This window comes from Spermophilus citellus, assembly GCF_964194105.1.
Source record: "Spermophilus citellus genome assembly, contig: SCAFFOLD_297, whole genome shotgun sequence".
Classification (NCBI taxonomy): Eukaryota; Metazoa; Chordata; class Mammalia; order Rodentia; family Sciuridae; genus Spermophilus; species Spermophilus citellus.
The window spans coordinates 43,824-62,462 of record NW_027673140.1 but is presented as its reverse complement, the minus strand read 5'-3'; the positions used below and the strand labels follow the sequence as shown (position 1 = coordinate 62,462).

At 38.5% G+C, this 18,639-nt stretch overlaps 1 protein-coding gene across 1 annotated transcript in view; it reads right to left on the bottom strand.

Annotated features, from left to right (window-relative positions):
- Positions 1–18,639, bottom strand: part of LOC308640061 (collagen alpha-1(XIV) chain-like) — a gene marked incomplete at its 5' end in the record, with an annotated part of 83,707 nt that overhangs the window by 21,881 nt on the left and 43,187 nt on the right. Inside the window, 4 exons of the mRNA XM_081312117.1 lie at positions 2,232–2,298; positions 3,268–3,303; positions 10,272–10,343; positions 10,802–10,855. Of these exons, the coding sequence (XP_081168243.1) occupies positions 2,232–2,298; positions 3,268–3,303; positions 10,272–10,343; positions 10,802–10,855 (229 nt within the window). The remainder of the gene's footprint in view (positions 1–2,231; positions 2,299–3,267; positions 3,304–10,271; positions 10,344–10,801; positions 10,856–18,639) is intronic.

Here is an 18,639-nt window from a genome sequence, read left to right as displayed (position 1 = left end):
CTTTCTCTCCCATAATCCTTTAACCCAGCTGTGACTGTAAGAATGCATTTTAATAATTAGAAGAATAGATTTGCAAAGCACTTGACACCAGAATCCTTCTTTTCTCCAACATCATCAGGAGATGAGATCTTTATAAAAGCGATTATTACTTATAACGTTTTCAAATATTTAAAGCTAAGCAAAAAATAGAAACCACTTTTTGAGGAAATACTTCTAAAATGTTTCCAATGCCGTCTTAAGAGTTGGACTGTGACTGCAACTAGGGACCCTCTCCTGGAGACTGGAGGACTCTCTGTGAGCATGCCCACTTGCAGCAGGTCAGTGTGTCCACATCTGCTTTCTCAGCTTCCTTCACTGACCAGGGCTGTCCTTTATCACATCCCCAGCTGTTTTCACCTTGGCCTCGAAGTTTCCCAAGTGAGTCTTCTTAGCATAATTCTTCTGGTTAATGGAAAACTAAAAAGCAGATGACTGAGCTTGTAAGGAATTATACACTAACTGATAAATCAAGTCCTAAGCAGGAGCCTAAGAAATAAAATAGGGAACCCAGAGGAAGACCAAAGCCATATTAAGGAAGATGACTGAATTGCCAGAAATACAGCCTCTGAGTGGGTTGCATACAATCTCTTCCATCTCCAAGCTGTACTGACTGGCAGGGCTTCCCTGTTTTACAGACGTGTTTAAAACTTTCTTGTCTCAACTCCCTGACTCTACTTCCTTGGAGTCATTCACAACAATCTGAGAATTCCTAAGAGAGAAAAATAAATTTTGAGCCCTCCATTTTTAAATAATCATATATTATAAAAGGCTTCATTTTTATTGTGGAATAAGGCAACAAATATTGTGAAGTTTTCTTCATGTGATGTTCAGCAAGTCATGTAAGGTTTCTTATTATAATGGTCTATTCATATGCACTGTATTAAAATGAGAAACCTATGAAATAATGTAGGAGATGGGAGAGTTTTGAATGTATTCTATTCCAGAGGAGATTCAAGTTCAATTTCCCTTTTCTATGGTATTGGTTTTAAAGAACCTGTTTTGGCACAAAACTGAAACAGTATCATTTAACTGGTAAGTTGTTTCTCCTTATACATTTAATTTGGACACTTATTTAAATTAAATTGACTTAAAATACAGGGAGCAAGACTCTGTGTCTTAAGATAGTAGCTTTTGTCCTCAGTTTGTCCTGATATTTGTGTCTTAATGAAAGCTCTTCCAAGTTCATGCAGGGAGCTTCACTCCACGTCTCCCGGAGAGGGAGATCTCAGAACTCGGGTAGAAGTTTGGATCAGGCCATTAGGCCTCCTTGGACATTTTCAGGGGTCTCCTGGCCTCACTCCCTAATTTCCCTGGATTAAAATAATTGTAACCCTGAGGCTGACAAGGTAGCCACTCTGCTAATGTTGGTCCTAGAGAAGGAGAGTATTCTCTAGGTGGGGTTTAGATGGCAGAGCTAGGCTAGAGCTGGGTGGGTTTCAAGGAATATTTTGTCTTTGCTTGACCTCAGTTCTTCTGTAATTAAACAGGTCACTTGGAAAAGAGAAGGGTCCACCAGTCTAGCAACCTTCTGGTTAAATTACTGAGATAATATATACAGTCGGTTGGCAGGAGCAAACATGCAAAATGAAATCCAGTCCCATTAAAAGGTGCAAGTTTAAAATGAAGACATAATGTTTTAACAACTGTGTTCCAGCATAATCTTTGGCACAAATCCCAAGTGTCCCATCCAATGTCATAACTACCCTGTCACTGTGTGCGTTGGTATAAAGTCTAAGGAATAAAGGGAAGGACTTTAGCCTAACCAAAAGATAATAGATATAAAATAGATAAAAAGGAGATACTGATTTAAATCTTGTGAATTAATGTGAATCATCTTTATGAAGGTAGCCTCTGAAGACACAGTTTGGCCGATTTCAAGTGCTGATACTTGAGAAGAAATCTATCTGTACAGCAAGAAAGGAATATGAGATCTGATCTGTCAGTCATATTAAATCCACATGGGCAAACCCAGAGATCTTGGACACAGGCATTTGGCTCCTGGACCATGGATGTTGAGCCAAGGGTAGTCTGTAAGGACATCTTAGATGGATCAGAAGTGGCCATCTGAAGCTCACAGAGTCTTTACCAACAAGTTTTTTTCAAGGAGTTCTCCTGGGGCTCACAGTCACAGGAAAGACAAACTCCATGTGAACAGCAAGGGGGTAAAAGCCGGTCAACTATGACACACTTACTCTGGATGAGCTGTTCGCATACTTGACGTGCCACTGCCCTCACCATGGCTTGAGACTGCAGGTCACCCTGGATGAGAGAGAAGCACACTTCTAAAGCACAGCCACATACCAGGTCTACCAGGATATGGATGACTTGACCCATTGTTCCCACCAGGGCTCTTAGGCTCCTAGCAACAAGACAGACTGACCACCACAGAGCAGTAGGCTACATGCACTCAGGGTTCAAGGTTCCTGAGAGTCCTTATTACATTAAAAAGTTCAACTCAGAATTTCTGGTCCCAGGTTCCAAAAAATTTAATAGTTTTAAAACAAACCTATATATGTTTAATGCCTCATTTATATTTCTTTAGAGCTCATAAAATATAGCACTTTCTCAAGTAGTGGCTCCTTTGATACTAATAACAACTCAGAGGAAACACAATAAACCCATTTTATAGTTGACCAGCATTAAACACATTGCCCAAGCTTCATGGAGGTAATCAGATGAGCCTAAAGCCAGTACTGTTTCTATTATAGTCAATAACACAACTATATCAGCAACTGCACAATTTCTGAAAGAAGTCCCCTAAAATAAATTGATTTAAGTTTGGAGGGCCAGTTCTTTAGTTCTACATCAGCTACTGTCTTCCTGGATGCCAATATTGGACCATCAAGAAAACAGTTCAAAGCTATTATTTGGAATCTGTATAAACCTATATACCTTTGGGAGTTCTTCTACATCATTATATAATTTCCTTGTCAAATCCACTTTGTGAGTTAAATGAGTTTGATTCTGCCCATTTTATCCTTAAAGAATGGAGCCTAAGGTCATTGAACAAAAATGAAAACAGAAACTAGTTCTCCTGACCTCAAGTCCATGGGGTTGTTCCTACTGGGAAATGTGCTAACAACAACAGTCAGGAAGGAGCAGGGCAGAGGAAGGGAGAGAGATTGGTATAATAGCAATGAGTAACCACAAAGATATATGCAGTTCTTTCATAGGCTTAGGCAATGGCTTGTTCAACAGCTCTAGCCCCAAATAGCCAGAGAGACTTACCCGTTCTCCACGTTCACCCTTTGCTCCAGGAAGACCCTATACAAATGGAAAAAAAAAAATCAAGTTAACTTATGATGCTGCTCAGCCAAAAGCAGTGGTAGTGCATCTTTTCTTATTTGATAAAGACATTTTTCTTAGCTTTGGCAAAAATAGTTACACAACATCAAAATAAAATATACAGTGACCTATAATCCCACCAAACATAAACATTTACTTCCCCAGGCTTTTTATCTCCAGAAGAGATGTGGTATTTTTGGCTAAGAAATTGGAGTCATGCAACAGTAATGTTTTGTAACCAATGTATTCACCAGAAAGGTCCTTCACATTTTTCTGCACTGAACTCCATAGGTATTGAACCCTAAGGAGGTTTCATAACTAATTTCACGAATCTCTTCTAAATAGTTAAACTGTTTAAATTTTTAAAAGAGCATCTCCAAAGAGAAAGGAAAAAAATCTCCTCTCAACCTGAGAGTTCAAGTTCAAAATAAGATTAGAAAATCCCATAGTCTCTCTCTGCTTTCTGTCCAGCACAATGGCACACAATTCTCTCTAATTCTGTACAATACAGGCACTCATATTTACATGAGATCTCAGCTGAGTTATCATTTAATAATGTGGTTAAGCTACTCTTAGACCCATAAGAAATTTTTACAATTATTGTAAAAAGTTACTGGAAAAAAATGTCATGTTCAGTGTTTCTGCAAAGAAATCACACTTCAAATGCAAAGCAAGTTTCTTCAGGATGTCATGTTTTTTTTATTACTTGGCATAGATATCAGAAGAAATAGAAATTGATGAAAAATGCAAAGCATGTGCTTGAAAGAGAAGGAGTCCAACCTCTACAGGGAAAGTAGGTCCTTCTCAGCATGGGAGCTCCATAGGGCAGTCTGTGCCTGGCTGTGGACTTCTCTGTCCTCAGCTCCCAAGACTGCCTGAAACATGGCAGGCGCTCAAAAATATGTGTTCACCAAGTGAATGAATGCTTGAATTTTACTTCAAGTCTGCATACCTAGCCAATTTATGTTTCATTTCAACTACTTTGCTTGAAAAAAAAAGAGAAGAAAAATATTTAAGACACACTGCAGTGTAAGTTTCTAGAGCACTAGAAAAAGTGTTGATTCTGCTAAAAAAGAAACTTAATTTCCATTATAAAAACTTTTTTGAAAAAACAAGATTTACATAGCATTCTTCCCATACCAGCTCTACTTCTTTTTTGGAAATGAATGTACTGGTTGTGTCCTTTTCCCTTATGCCTTAGGTTTTCACAAAGAGTAAGTCTCCAGAGAGGCAGCAGTGTCCACTAGTATAGGTCCAGCTGGAGATTAGAGCTATTTATGTCACCACCAAGTAAGTCCTCAACAGAAATAGGCTTTTCAAGCACCAGATGCAAGACTAAAAGAAAAATAAGCAACCCAAAATAAGCACACATTCCACATTTTTAATATATTAAGACACTGCACATTTTAGTAATTAATAAGTTGCTTTTACTTCATTCCAAGGACTGCTCCAGTGCTTTCAGTTAACCCTTCTAACTGTCTTGTAAGATTATTCCCTTAAACCTTGAAATGCTCCTGTGAGATTAACTCATGTGTTCTTTATAACAGCAGTATGAAAGAGTAGTTCCATTTTACACATTAGGAAAAGATGCACCAGGAACTTCACTATGCACCATGAGATGCACCATGACCTGTGGGAGGTCACATAAGAGAGACATGAAAGACCAGGAAACGGAGCCCAAATTGCGGGATCCGGAATCCATGCACTTCAAGTACAAGCTGCACTTTGCTGGAAGAAGGCACTAATTAGCACATCTGCTAGTCCATATCTTCCATTCCAATGAAGATGATATTTTCCTAATTAAAACAAAATGAAACAAAACATACCATCCACCAAAACTAATTCTAGTAACTCAGAAATAGGTTTCAACTTGAGTCATTTTAAAAATCCATTTTACCTTGAATATTTTTATTTTTGCATCAATACAACTTTTGGTATTTCCATTGCTATGATTTATTACATTAGCTTGTTTGAAAATGTTTCAAATTTAGATAAAGAAGTCACAGTACCAAGCTGATTGTAAGGTCAATAGCAGCATCCTCTATTGGCACTTTCTGGTAGGTAGAGATGGAGCTGCTTAATTGGGCCTGAAATTCTTCAAATTCAGTCTTATGATGCTTGTTATTAAGTAGCTAAAGGACATAGTAGGCAGTCTCGATGAAAGATCTTTTTAGTGAAATATGAGTATGGCAAGAAATTATTTTTATTCCAACTTCTCTGACATCTTTCCTTTGATTTCTGCAAAGTCAAACAAAAACAAAATAAAAATTCCTGAGCAAGTGAAGGCCCATAACTCCACCAAGGTATGCTTTGAGGGAAAACACACAGTCCCTATAGATGTAGGCAAGAAAAAGTGGCACATTTTCCTTTCATTTCAGGAACACTTGAAATGTAAAGAAAAGATAATACAGTAGCTACATTCATAGATGCAAAGAATTTTAGCACTGGAAGGAAGAGAAATGATCTCATGGTCCAAGTTCCACATATTAAAGATGCCTGCTAAGCAAAACTGAAACCTCCTAGGCTGGCTTCAGAGGTCTTCAGAGACCCCTCATCTATAAGAATAATCTAATACTCCCCTGAACATCTGCCTAACTAAAACACAACACACAAATGTTCATTTCCTCTCCCCCCACCCACTCCTTCTCTCATCTCTCCTTACATATGAAGTACTCTCTGTATCAGAGACTGAGCGGAGGTCTAGAAAGATAAGCATGAAAAAATTTCTGTCCTTAAGGAGCCATCACTGCTGTGCAAAGATAGACATCAACCCTGGAGGAGATACCAACATGCTACGGAGGTGAGGGTGGCTTCCTACAAGGGGACACACACACACTTAAAGTAAAAAAAAAAACCTGGGGCTCACCAGATGGTGACAGGAGAGCATCCCAGACAGCAAAAGCATCCCCCAAAACAAAAAAATCACTGGACACAGTGGCATATATTTGGAGAGCTTGACCTAGTTTGATGTGACTCAACTCTAAGTGAAAGGACAATGACTGAGTTAAAGTGGGAAAGGGCCATGGAGAAACCATGTGTACTACACTGAACATATGGGACCCAGCCTCTGAGGATTGGGGTCCACTGAGGAGAGTCAGGCCAGGGAATGACACATCAGGGTTGTCCTAAAGATGTCCATCAGCTAGGAGATGGACCAGGCCCCATTAGAGCTTCCTGCGATGGGATTGGTGGGGACTGAGAAGGGCCTGAAATAAAACCAGGGTCACCATGAGAGAGCTGAAATTAAAAATAACAACATGTGCAAACAACAGGGGGCTCCTGTGTTTGCCTTGTGTTTTCCTCATCCCCATCCACGGAGGCCATCTGCCTGTCTTTGTGGGTGGGGATTCTACCCATATTTCAAGATCCCACTGAAGTGGCTGCATCCTTCTGTAGCCCTTACACCACCCCCAGCTGAGGGCATTCTCTCCTCTCCTCTCCCCTCTCTCACTTCTCTCCTTCAATGGAACTTTCATAGAAAACTCCTTGTCTTTCCCTTGAGGCACTTGACATTTTCTGCCTTGTATTATAGCTTCTTATATAAAAATGCCCTTCTCTTTAGACTTTCCATGACTTTTTTTCATGTGGAATAGTCTTGGTCACCTCTTATACCCTTCATGACTCCTCTGCACCATGTAATCCTGCACACACTGAGCCTACTCATCACATATAAATGACTGATTTAGAGACCTGATGTTTAGAAAGGCTTGGTGATTTCTTTAAGTGATGTGCCTCCCATAGTCAGATGGCCAGAGTCACATCTAGAACCCATGAATCCTGAATTCTAACACAGAACTTTTAAATGGCCTACTTATATTGAGATCAAGCTAAGCACCTGGCCCCAACATCAAGGAGCCCCTTCTGTCATGACCCCCATCCTGCATTGCCCCACTGCAGGGAGGCACTGTATTCAAGCCGGTGCCTTAAAAACTCAGCAACACTAATGCACATCTGTCCTTGGGAGCTGGCAGCTGGAGGCGGAGTACAGGAAAGCAAGCATTTCTGGCACACACTGTGGGAAGCACGTTGCTATTTTCAGTGGTACAGTCTGTCCCTCTTGGTCTCTTTCCCTCGCCTTCCTAGACAGACATCTACGGGAAATCAATGAAGGTCTCAGCACCGTGACACGGAGTCTGCTTTAGCACTGTTCCAGCCCGGCAACCAGCAGGCATGTGAGCAATGGCAGCCCGAGGCAGGGGAAAGCCTGGCTGGACTGTTCAGAGAACAACTTGCTCCTGATGGGAAATCCTACTGTGCATCCTCACCCAGTATCTATAGACCAAATGGTTTCCATCTCTGACAATTACTTTTCTGCTGATTTATAACAAAAATACCATCAACAAATGTTTTATTTATGAGCAAAAAATACTGTTATTTTTGCAGTACTGGGCATTGAAACCAGACTTTCCATCACTGAGTTACATCCTCAAACTTTTTTTTTATTTTTTGTTTTTAATTTTAAGACAGGATATCACTAAAGTTTCTCCAGCTATCCCTCCAACTTGTGATCCTCCTGTTTCAACCTTCTGAGTAGCTGAGATTGTATGTCCAGCCAGGTATTTCTATATGCCCCATATTTTGAGTCCAATTCTGCACCACAAAACGCCAGGTGAGTTCGTGAGGTGATGTTATACTTATTAACATATTCCAGGTCTTACTCTACTTCTCCACACCCTACTAAAACTCCCCCAGAGCCCCCAGCTCCTGCTCTTTATTCCTTAGACCTTTCCTACTTGCATCAGGATCTTTGCTAGCTTAACTAAGGGAAACTAGTTTTAGGAGATGTCAATAAGAACAAGAAGATCCCCTGGGGTACAAATATGTCTGTTTACTGCCTAACCAAATTCAAGTGGTACTTTGGTATTTTTCTGGTTGTACTTCAGAATGCTTTGAAGGCTTTGCTAGCCTAATGTTTCCTATATCTTTTTTGGGCTACACATGAACTGCCTCTAACATTGGTCCCAAAGTCCTGCTGACATGTTATGGAACTCTAGCTTCTAGAAGCAGTTTATAAAGCAGACTGAAACCTAGTAGCAGACAGAACATTTGTAAGTCTCTTTCCTAAAAATGAATAGCCTAGAGTCAAATGAAAAGATAAGCTTGTGATGAAATGATAATAGAGACTCTGTATGTGTGTGTGTTTGTAAGTGCTCACATGTGGGTATCAGTGTATGTTTCTATGTACAGAACCATGCTTAATGACATCTTTTTGGATTAAAAATAATAAAATGTCTGAAGATAAAGCTATCCAGCTTTTTTTTTCTGTTACCTGATAGTTTGATTTAAAAAGAAGAGATGTAAAAGTGTTTTGGACAACTACAATGCAGCTGGAATAAGTATACTGCTTTGGAAAGTGACTGCTAGGGATAGCACTTATTTCATGTACAAGTTAGAATGAGTCTGTTGAAATCCAGATGCATTTTTATGTGCATACCTTGTGTGTGTGTGTGTGAGTATGTTCCATGTGAATCATAGCCTGCAAAGGCCTCTGAGAATAAAACAATTTTATTAAAATGAGATTCAAGAATAAGCAGTAACAGGACTAACTGGTAGAGAGAGAAAGAGAGGCACCTTCTGAATCAGAGCCAACACTTCTGTTAAGTCTTGTTCACCATGGCAGGCAGGAAAAAGCCCCTAAAAATGTTCACACTTAATCCCCAAACCTGTGAATGTGTCACTTTATGCAGCAAAAGGGACTTTGCAAATGGGATTTAGTTAAGGATTTGAGGATTATCTGAGAGATTATCTAAGATTATTGGGGTAGGCCGAATGTAATCACATAGGTTCTTAAAAGAAGGAACCTTTCCTCTGTGATCAGAGAGAGATATGACTCTGGAGAAAGGGTCAGAGAGATGCAGACAGCACTGTCGGCTTTGAAGCTGGAAGTGGGCCATATGCCAAGGAATGTGGGCAGTGTTTAGAAGTCAGAAAGTCAAGGAATTAGACTCTTCCCTAGAGCCTCCAGAAAGGAAATACCAGCACCATGCTTTTAACCCAGTGAGACCAGGGCTAGACTTGTGACCTACAGACCGGTAAGACAGTAAATCTGTGTTGTTCCAAGCCGCTGAGATTGCAATAGTCCATTAAGAATCAATAGAAATCTAACCCATCACCTTTTTCTATCCTCATCCATCAGATTACACTGTGCCACAACCTCTCAGCATGTTTTCTGTAATACATGCCTGTACTTCAATTGCTTTCATTTATGGTCATGGACTTAGTACAACACAGATGATATCAGATTGCTAGTACCAATACCTAGAAGGAACTGCTTGAAAATCATAGAAGATAGGAAGTGTAGCCTCAGAGGCCTCGGAATGCGATCACCTCATTTACAAATGAGGAAACCAATGTGTTCACTGGTCCTCCCTCCCACCCACATCTTCCCCATCTTCCCAAACCCATCCCCTCACACTGTTTACATTTAAACACCAACCCAGGAGACAAGAAGCACAAAAATGGGAGGTAAGGAACTGGTCATTGTGTTTCCACTTACACCACTGATCATTTATGAGTATCTGTTTTGATGAAAAGTTTTGTCTTCCTGGTGGAATTTAGCAAAGCAAAATCTATTCCTACTTTCATTAAACCATGAATTCCTTGAGCTTTGTGTTTTTTTTTTCTCTTGGGAGCCAGACTTGATGAACACCTAGCTGTTGTACCAAATCCTTGCAAGGATAACATTGAGTTAACTTAGGCAAATACAGAATAACAAGCAACAGAAACATAGAAGCAAAATCATGATTGATCATTCCATCAGGATTGTTTGACTTTGGCCATGACATATGCACAACCCAAACTTAAATCTTTATTCTAGGAGCTTCTCCAGGTTCCTTTGTGGAATCCTAGAGTCCAATACTAAATAAAGGTTTCTGACCAATGGAGGTGGCAACAAATTTAGACACAGAAATAATGTGGTGACTGATCAGCGACTGCTACAAACTCACCGGTGGCCCCAGGGCACCTTGTGGTCCCATGCTGCCTGTGATCCCTGGGACTCCAGGGGCTCCAGGAATGCCCTAATAGAGAGGTAGGAAAATGGAACAAAGGTGAGGACTCACACATTCTCATCTATGACAGCCAACTTTCAAGCAAGGGTAACAAACACATGACAGCCTCTTACCCCTTATCATCAAGGCTTCTGAGCTCTGTTCATTCCTATTCCCAACTGCCAAAGATGGGAAGATGTTAAGTCTCTACACTATTGGCCAGGTATGGTTCTTTCACATTCAAGCCTTACCTGTGTCAACTAAAAGCTAAATCAATAAAGGTGGCAGTGTCACGGAGATAGAATTATCAAGCCATATGGATATATTATTTATAAAGAATGCTTTAAGGTGAGCTCTATACCAAGGGACAAGTTGTTATACCATAGGAGAGATGGCTGTTGAGTAAAACTTCTGACAGAAAGAAAATTCTCAAAAGAAACGAAATGACTTAAAGAAGAGTACACCCAGTAGTTTTTGGAAATACTTACAATGGGCCCTGGTGGTCCCGGAGGGCCAGAGGAACCATCCTTTCCAGGAAATCCCTGGGGAAAAGAAACACATTATGTCAACTATAGGGGGTACTTTACATCACTTTCATAATGGGCTCATCTAATTCCTTTTAATATCTGTGGTGGGTGGGAGGTGGAGTACCAAGGAATCACTCTGGACTACCAAGGGTTCACTGTTTTCAAACTCTTCGTGAGAATCATTCTTGGCAAGACCTTTGTGTCTGTTGGCTCCACTAAATTGTTCAGTGCAAGAATTTTGGGTGTAAAAAAATGCCACTTATAACTTAAACAGGAATTTGTTTCAAGAAAATGTTTTTATTAAACCATGCATAACAAATGAGGAGGATCAATTTTTTTGTAGTTAATAACCAGACAAAATGATGAATTAGTGTCTTTCATGACCTAAGGTTCTTAAGCAAGGAATACCTACCAGAAATCTCTATTGCAACAGGAAAATTACAATATTGAAAACTCTGCAACTCCAGGAGCAGACTGGGAGAGAAGATGAGAATAGGAGAAGCTTTGTACTTCAAGGATATGGATCTGACATGGTGATGTCTGTCATCATGGGTTTACAAATGGAGACATGTACGTTCCCATTCTATGCTGGAAGAGTGTAAGGCAGAAAGAAAATGATGGATGTTCTTTTTAAAAGCATCTTCCTAAGTTACTGTGTGTGTGTGTGTGTGTGTGTGTGTGTGTGTGTGCACGCGCACATGGTTTTTATGTGTGTATATAAGAGCTGGAATGACTTACTCTTAAATTATTTTAGTTCTTATTTGTGACTGCTGGATTTTCCAATGCAGTTACCATAAGATGAGGTCTTCAATCTAAATTTTATAATAGGTTCATAAAATTTTGTTCAAAACATTACCTCCTACTGCAAGGACAAATAGACTTTTCACAATGTGACTTGACTTCTATTGAAATCATCATTTCCCATCTCATATCAATTGAACCCTACCTCATCCAGCTTTCCTAATGCCTCTCTCAACTCTCTTTCTGACATCTCTCCAATCTTTTTTATGAGTTGCTCTTTTCTTTATTTTACTTAGGAAAATGCATCTTCTTGGGAAACCTCATCCATATTCTCATTATTTCTCCCACCACAAAATGTCAAGTAAAAGATGGTAAAGGTCAGTGGAATGAGGACAGAAGAGGCTGTGAGAGATGGCATGGAGCAGGGTAGGATGTCTGTATATGAAAAATGCTGGTCATAAAGGCTCTTTCATCACTTCAACCTCAGGCTTATATTCATCACTCCAGAGAATGAAGAGAAAGCTAGAGCCCTCCTGTGTTCCTGGCTTCCTTGGTCTTCCAGGGTACATCGCTTGACTAGGTTTTGAAGCTTCCTCACAATTAGTTTGGAGACACATGCCTGAATTCTGGCTAATACAAAGGGGCCACTTCCAATTCTAGCCATAAACATTTCCTTGAGTGATTTTCTATTTTCTTTTCCCCTTCCAAAGCAACTTTAGAAGTCACATGTTGAAGATAAGTGTGTTCCAAGAAAGACCCAAAATCCCTGAATGACTGTGTGGAGCAGAAAGTGCCCTCCTTTCTCCTCCACCTAGCCTTGAGGACAGCACTGGACTGTCAACAAGCAATACAGTTTTATTTCATTTCATTCTATTTGATTGTATTGCTTTAGGCCACTTAGAGGGTTGGGGTTGTAGCTCAGTTGGTAGAGCATTTGCCTAGCATGTGTGAGGCACTAGGTTTGATCCTCAATATCACATAAAAATAAATAAATAAAATAAAGGTATTGTGTCTATCTACAACTAAAAAAAAAAAAACACTTAGATTTTAGGGTTACAGTGTTACCCAATATTTATATAAAAGCTAATATTATTTTGCTTTGTGTTTTTTACTATTTCTGTTCTTTTGCTGTAGTAAAAAATAGTAATAAATCTGAGAAGTCTCCAGTGGTAAGCCTTGATACAGATTAAGTTACACACATACAAACTGCCTTGGATCTGCTAACGAAACAACAAAAGTTAATCTGACCTTAGTAGGGAGAAAAGTTATTATTTTATTTATTCATTTATTTTTTAAATAAATGAACTTTATTGGGGTGGGGGATGCCGGGGATTGAACCAGGGCCTTGTGCATGCAAGGCAGGCACTCTACCAACTGAGCTATATCCCCAGCCCTCAAAAAAAAATCATTTCAAAGGGAATTTAAATGTAGCATGTCCAGGAAGAAAGGCATATAAAAATCAGAATAGGTGAGGGATGAACAAGAAATCTAGAACTCATTCTGTCCAAATCCCTCATACTCCAAGTAAGAAAACTTGGAGCCAAGAACAAGTTACGAAATCTAGCTGTCAAAAAAAAAATCTTTTTGATAACATATTCCTTTTTATTAGTTGAGTTTCTCATAAGAAAAAATGGCCTCTGGACACATATTCAGTAAGTTAAGATAACATTTTTAAAAGGGCTTCTTTTTCTTTCTGTCTGAAATGTCTTCTAGCACAAGATAGGCAGGGTACATGCACCCACATGTGAGCCCACACATGACACCCAGCCGCGGCAACTGCCCAGCAATCCAAACATCTTCCCTGACTGTTTCTAGGTCATGCCAGAAGGAAAAAAATGCAAATGCAAAGAGGGTCAAACTTAATCACAGAGAGAGGAGAGCCATGACAGATTTTTTTAAAAGAAGCCTGCAGAAAATTGCATTGTTCCAAGGAGGATGTACAGGAAATAACACATTGCACTCCTCTCCCCATCATGTGTAAAGGACTTTAAAAAAGCAACATGGCTCTGTGCCCAGGGTCTATGATGATATTATAAGGACACTGCTATGAACAGGTTTCAGTTCACCTGATTTATAGACCCTGAGTGCTTCACCTGGAAGAGAAGATGATGTCATGTGTTCTTACCTAGGAGCTTAATTTGGAGTAGGAGGACCTAGTATTTTAAGACTTTTGTGTGTATGTGTGGTGCTGAGTTTTGATGGACCTAGTATTTTAATGGGAACAAATGCATCCTAAAAAAGATGTCTGCTCTGTGTTCTTTCACATCAGTATCCCCAGAAGTTGAAATTTCTACTTCCTATTTTTAGGGCAGAAATTATGTTATTCTTTCTTACATTCATAACTCCTTCCTAGCACATTTTTGGCATAAAATAGGTACTAATAAACATTTAACTTGAATAAAACTGAAGCTCCTAGAAGAAGTGTTCTGCTTATCATTATAAATAAATCAATGTTTCTTGGAGATATGATGAGTATGGAAATGTATAGGGCAGAGGGAAATGCAGGCATCAATCCTCCTTGGTCTTGAGCCCTCAAAAAAATGTAGGACGATATCAGGAATTGTCTAACCTCAGAAGCCAAAATTTCCATTTAGGTTTATAAAATGTAAAAAAAATAAAAAAGATGTCTATGTATTACTAATACATTAAAGCATTTAATATATTAAATTTAAAAGGGGCAGTTTCCAAGGAAACTAGAAATGGATTCTTGTGTAGCTGATTTATTGCAGGAGTATTCTTGAAAGAAACTTGTAATAGTGAAAGAAGCAGGAGAGGACAGATGAATCCAGGTGGAGAAGTGAATTATCTCAAGTTTGTTCTCAGCCTGATGCCATGAGAAGCTCTGGAGTATGAATTACAGATCAGAGTTGACCCACGGTCCAGGGACAGATATGGCATTTCCAAAGGTGATTCTTTTGGGAAGGGGAAAATTGGTAGCAGTCAACACTCACAGAAGCTAGGGGTTGCTGCCAGATAAAGGGGATCTAATCAGGGTATCAACAGCATCCACTATAGTATATGTTATTCTGGCACTTTTCTTCTTAGACCATCATAAACAATTGAACTTTATTAGATATAAAAGTTCAAAAATAAAGGTAATCTTAAGTCTACTGTGTATTATCTGTTTTCATCAACCCAAATTAAAATTTCTGTGTTATAAAACATCATAACTGAGAGGATGTTAGCCTTAATGCTACAGTCAAAGCCATTTTCCAAAATTCTCCATATCCCTAGAAAATAAAAGAGGCTCCTATTTTGCAACTCATAAAATAAGTTGATTTTTTAACTTCTGGATTATAACAGTAAATTTATCTTTGAAATATTTTTCTCTGTAAGCTTCACATTAGTCACATAACTCAGAAATGCTTGCAGAACTACCTCCTGCTGGCTGTTCTGCTAGATTTGGAGTTAATGACAATGAAAAAGACAGTCACTTCCTGAGGAACACATGGTTTTTCAAACAATGAAAAGGACCAACCAACAAGCTGCTATGATGGTAGACCAGAGAGGTCCATGGAAACATATGGGAAGACCCATAACCCAGGCTTGGGGACACAGGGAAGTGTTCTCAGAATACATGGCATTTAAATAAACTGACTCAGGATGGGTAGACTCCGCTCTAGTTTGAGTGTGTCCGAAGAATGCACGTGCTGGGCTACAGGACCTTTATGAAAGGTGCCCTCATGACTGGATGGATGCTGTTGTCATGAGAATGAGCTTGTTAGAAAGCCAAGTTTGACCCTCTCCTGCTTTCTTGCTTCCTACACAATGCCTTGTGCCATGTTATAACACAGCAAGAATCAGATGCACCACCTCAGTTATGAAATTTAGAGTCTCTATCACCATGACCCAATAAGTTTTGCTCTTTATAAATCCCCTAGTCTTAAGTGTTCAATTGTAGCAGTATAGAATGGACAAAGACACACTCATTGCAAGGGTCTCCCTCCTTATGTACCACTGTGTTCCTACACGGCAGCAGATGCTGGGCAAGTGGGTTAACTCCTACATAGGCTCAGGCCCCATTTCTCACCTCTTCATCCCTAAGTGAGCAGCAATAGCAGAAATTTTTTATATAAAATCAAAGAACTTGGTGAAAAGAAATTTTTGGTAAAGTGTGCAATTTAGAAAAATATGTGCATTTTTATAAGGAAAAATAATTGGCAGATTCTAGCTTTATCACATAGTAGAACTGCAACCAAAGTTTACAAAATATTTTTCAACCATTAACAGAGAAAAATGTGTTCAGATTTCCCCAAACTTTCCTTTATCTATAAAATTTCCTTTTCATAGCAGATAGCAATCTGAGAAGTGTGTTTATGAATTAAGTATCCTCATAAAATGCAGAAATCCTTAGTTAAGTAACAGAATGAATATTTAGAAATAGAAATTTTATAAGCATAAGATGGGAATGCACTTAAGTTGACAAATATGTATTTTTAAAGTGCATGAAATCAGCCACACACAGAGATGTTTTATAACACCAACAGCTCCAGGAATTTTTTCCCTTTTTGGTATTCCCACCTCAAAATATTAATATATACCCATATCCCACATTAAAAATAATTCTCCTATAAAAACTTGAAAGGATTTTTTAAATTTATATTTTAAGACATTTGGCTATGAGTACATTAGTTAGTTATGGTTGGCTATAATTTTTTTAGCAAAACACAATTTACCTATAATTTACTTTCAAAATTACTAATGTTCTAATAAACACTAAATGTACCTATGGCTGAAACTGGCAAGGTGGTGTTTTATAAACATTTAATTAAACATTTATTAATTCCAATTTTCAGTTTTATTTTCCATACTCTAGAGCAAATATATATGCTTTTTTCAAGTTTCAAAAAAATTTTGTAGGCTTTTTTTTTGTAGGCTCTTAGAAAGTTTATGGTTTCTAGGTTCTGTGCCTATATCATCTGAAGGATAAAACCCACCTATCCACTACTAGTGTTGCAACTGAGATTGAAGTCAGCAGCCAACACACTATGTCTGTGGTATTAGAAATAGCAGGCAGAACTCCTTACTCAATCACCCTTGCCTTCTCTGAAGTCTACAATGGATACTAGCTTCAACATTCTGGAACATGGCCAATTGTGAAGGTCCTTCAACTGGTGGAGTGAGATCTGCAAGCAGCTGGAATTTGAAGAGTTGGCCAGACTCAAGTAGCAAGGGCTACAGAAATACTTGAAGAAACCCCTGATGCATAGTTGCAAAACTGTGGAGTGACTCTGGACTGCTGTGAGCAGACCAGTGTGGCAGTCAGCCAGCAGAAGTGAGGCTGCTACTTGTTATACAGGATTAAGACCAACACCAAATTAAGAGGCCAAGCAGCAAACAGAGCCTGCAAACAATGATCCAGGCCAAAGATCCAGGATTGATCCTTACGTATGATACCATGTTGGGTCTCACTGAGGAATTTGCAGTAACACAAAGACACATACATTAAACATGTATGTATAGGGTACGTGTGTATGTGATATTTATATACAAATAGATATATAAAATATAAACATAGATATTTTTAGTGATCAGTAGTGATGACTTCAGAGAATTAAAGTAAAATTAAAACACAAACATCAATCATATTCCACCAAAGAAATTACTTTGACATACAATAGATCTTACACAATATATTAGCCAGTGATTCCAAAACCTAGTTGATAATCAGAATCATTCAGCTTTTTAAAACTATGCATTCCTAAGTCATGCCTAAGACCATCTCTATCTGAATCTCTGAGGTTGAAGTCCAGGAATCTGTATATTAAAAAAACAAAACATAACACAACAAGCTGCTGACATAAGTGGTAGAATTGTTGATTTTCAAATATAAAATATCTGGCCAGATCTTCAAGGACAACATTAAGACTAGAATGTAAAGTAGATGTTATTTCTGCTATTCCTATAGCCCTATAGATGTTTCTCTTTTATTCATATTTTTATTGGTGTATTGTAGTTTTACATAATGATGGGATTCACTGTTACATATTCATATATGCCTACAACATAACAGAATGCAATATTATTCCCCAGTGTTTCTCTCCCACTTCTCCAGGTCCCTTTCCTCTTATTCTACTGCTCTCCCTTTGATTTATATTAGACCTGCCCACCCCACATTTCCTTTTCTTTTTCCTCTACCTTCCACATATGAGAGAAAACATATGACCATCGACTTTCTGAATTTGGCTTATTTTGCTTAGCATAGTGTTCTCAAGTTCCATCCATTTTCCTGAAAATATCATAATTTTCATTCTTCTTTATGGCTGAACAAAACTCTATTATATGTGTGTGTGTGTGTGTGTGTGTGTGTGTGTGTGTGTGTGTGTGTATTCTCTTTATCCATTCATAATTGACAGCCTTCAAGGCTGGTCTCATAGTTTGGCTATTGTGAATTGTGCTGCTATAAAAACAGGTACACATGTATTCTATAATATAGTAATTTTAATTATTTAAGATACTAAAGAATTTAATGATCTTTGGAGGAAATTCCATAATGATTACCATAGTAATTGTACTAATTTACAGTCTCACCAAGAGAGTAAAATGTGTCGCCTACACCTATATGTTATGGGTGTTGATCCTACATTTTTTTTATCCATAACCTCTTCAGCATTTATTATTGTTTGCATTCTTGATGGGTGCCATTCTAACTGGAGTGAGATGAAGTCTCAATAGTTTTGATTTGCATTTACCTAACTGCTAATAATATTGAACATTTTTTCATATATTTGTTGGACATTTATATTTCTTTTTTTTCAGAAGTGTATGTTTAGTTCATTTTTCCATCTTTAAATTGGGTTATTTGCTTTTCAGGTGTTAAGTTTGAATTCTTTATGTATTCTGGATATAGCAAAGTTTTTCTCCCATTCTGTATGTTCTCTCTTCACATTGTTAATTATTTTCTTTGGTGTGCAGAAGATTTTTAAATTTGATGCCTTTCTATTTATTAACTTTTGGAATTATTTCCTGAGATTTAGGGATCTTATTGAGAAAGCTGCCGCCTACATCTACATGTTGTGGGTGTTGATCCTACATTTTCCTATGAGAATTGCATAGTT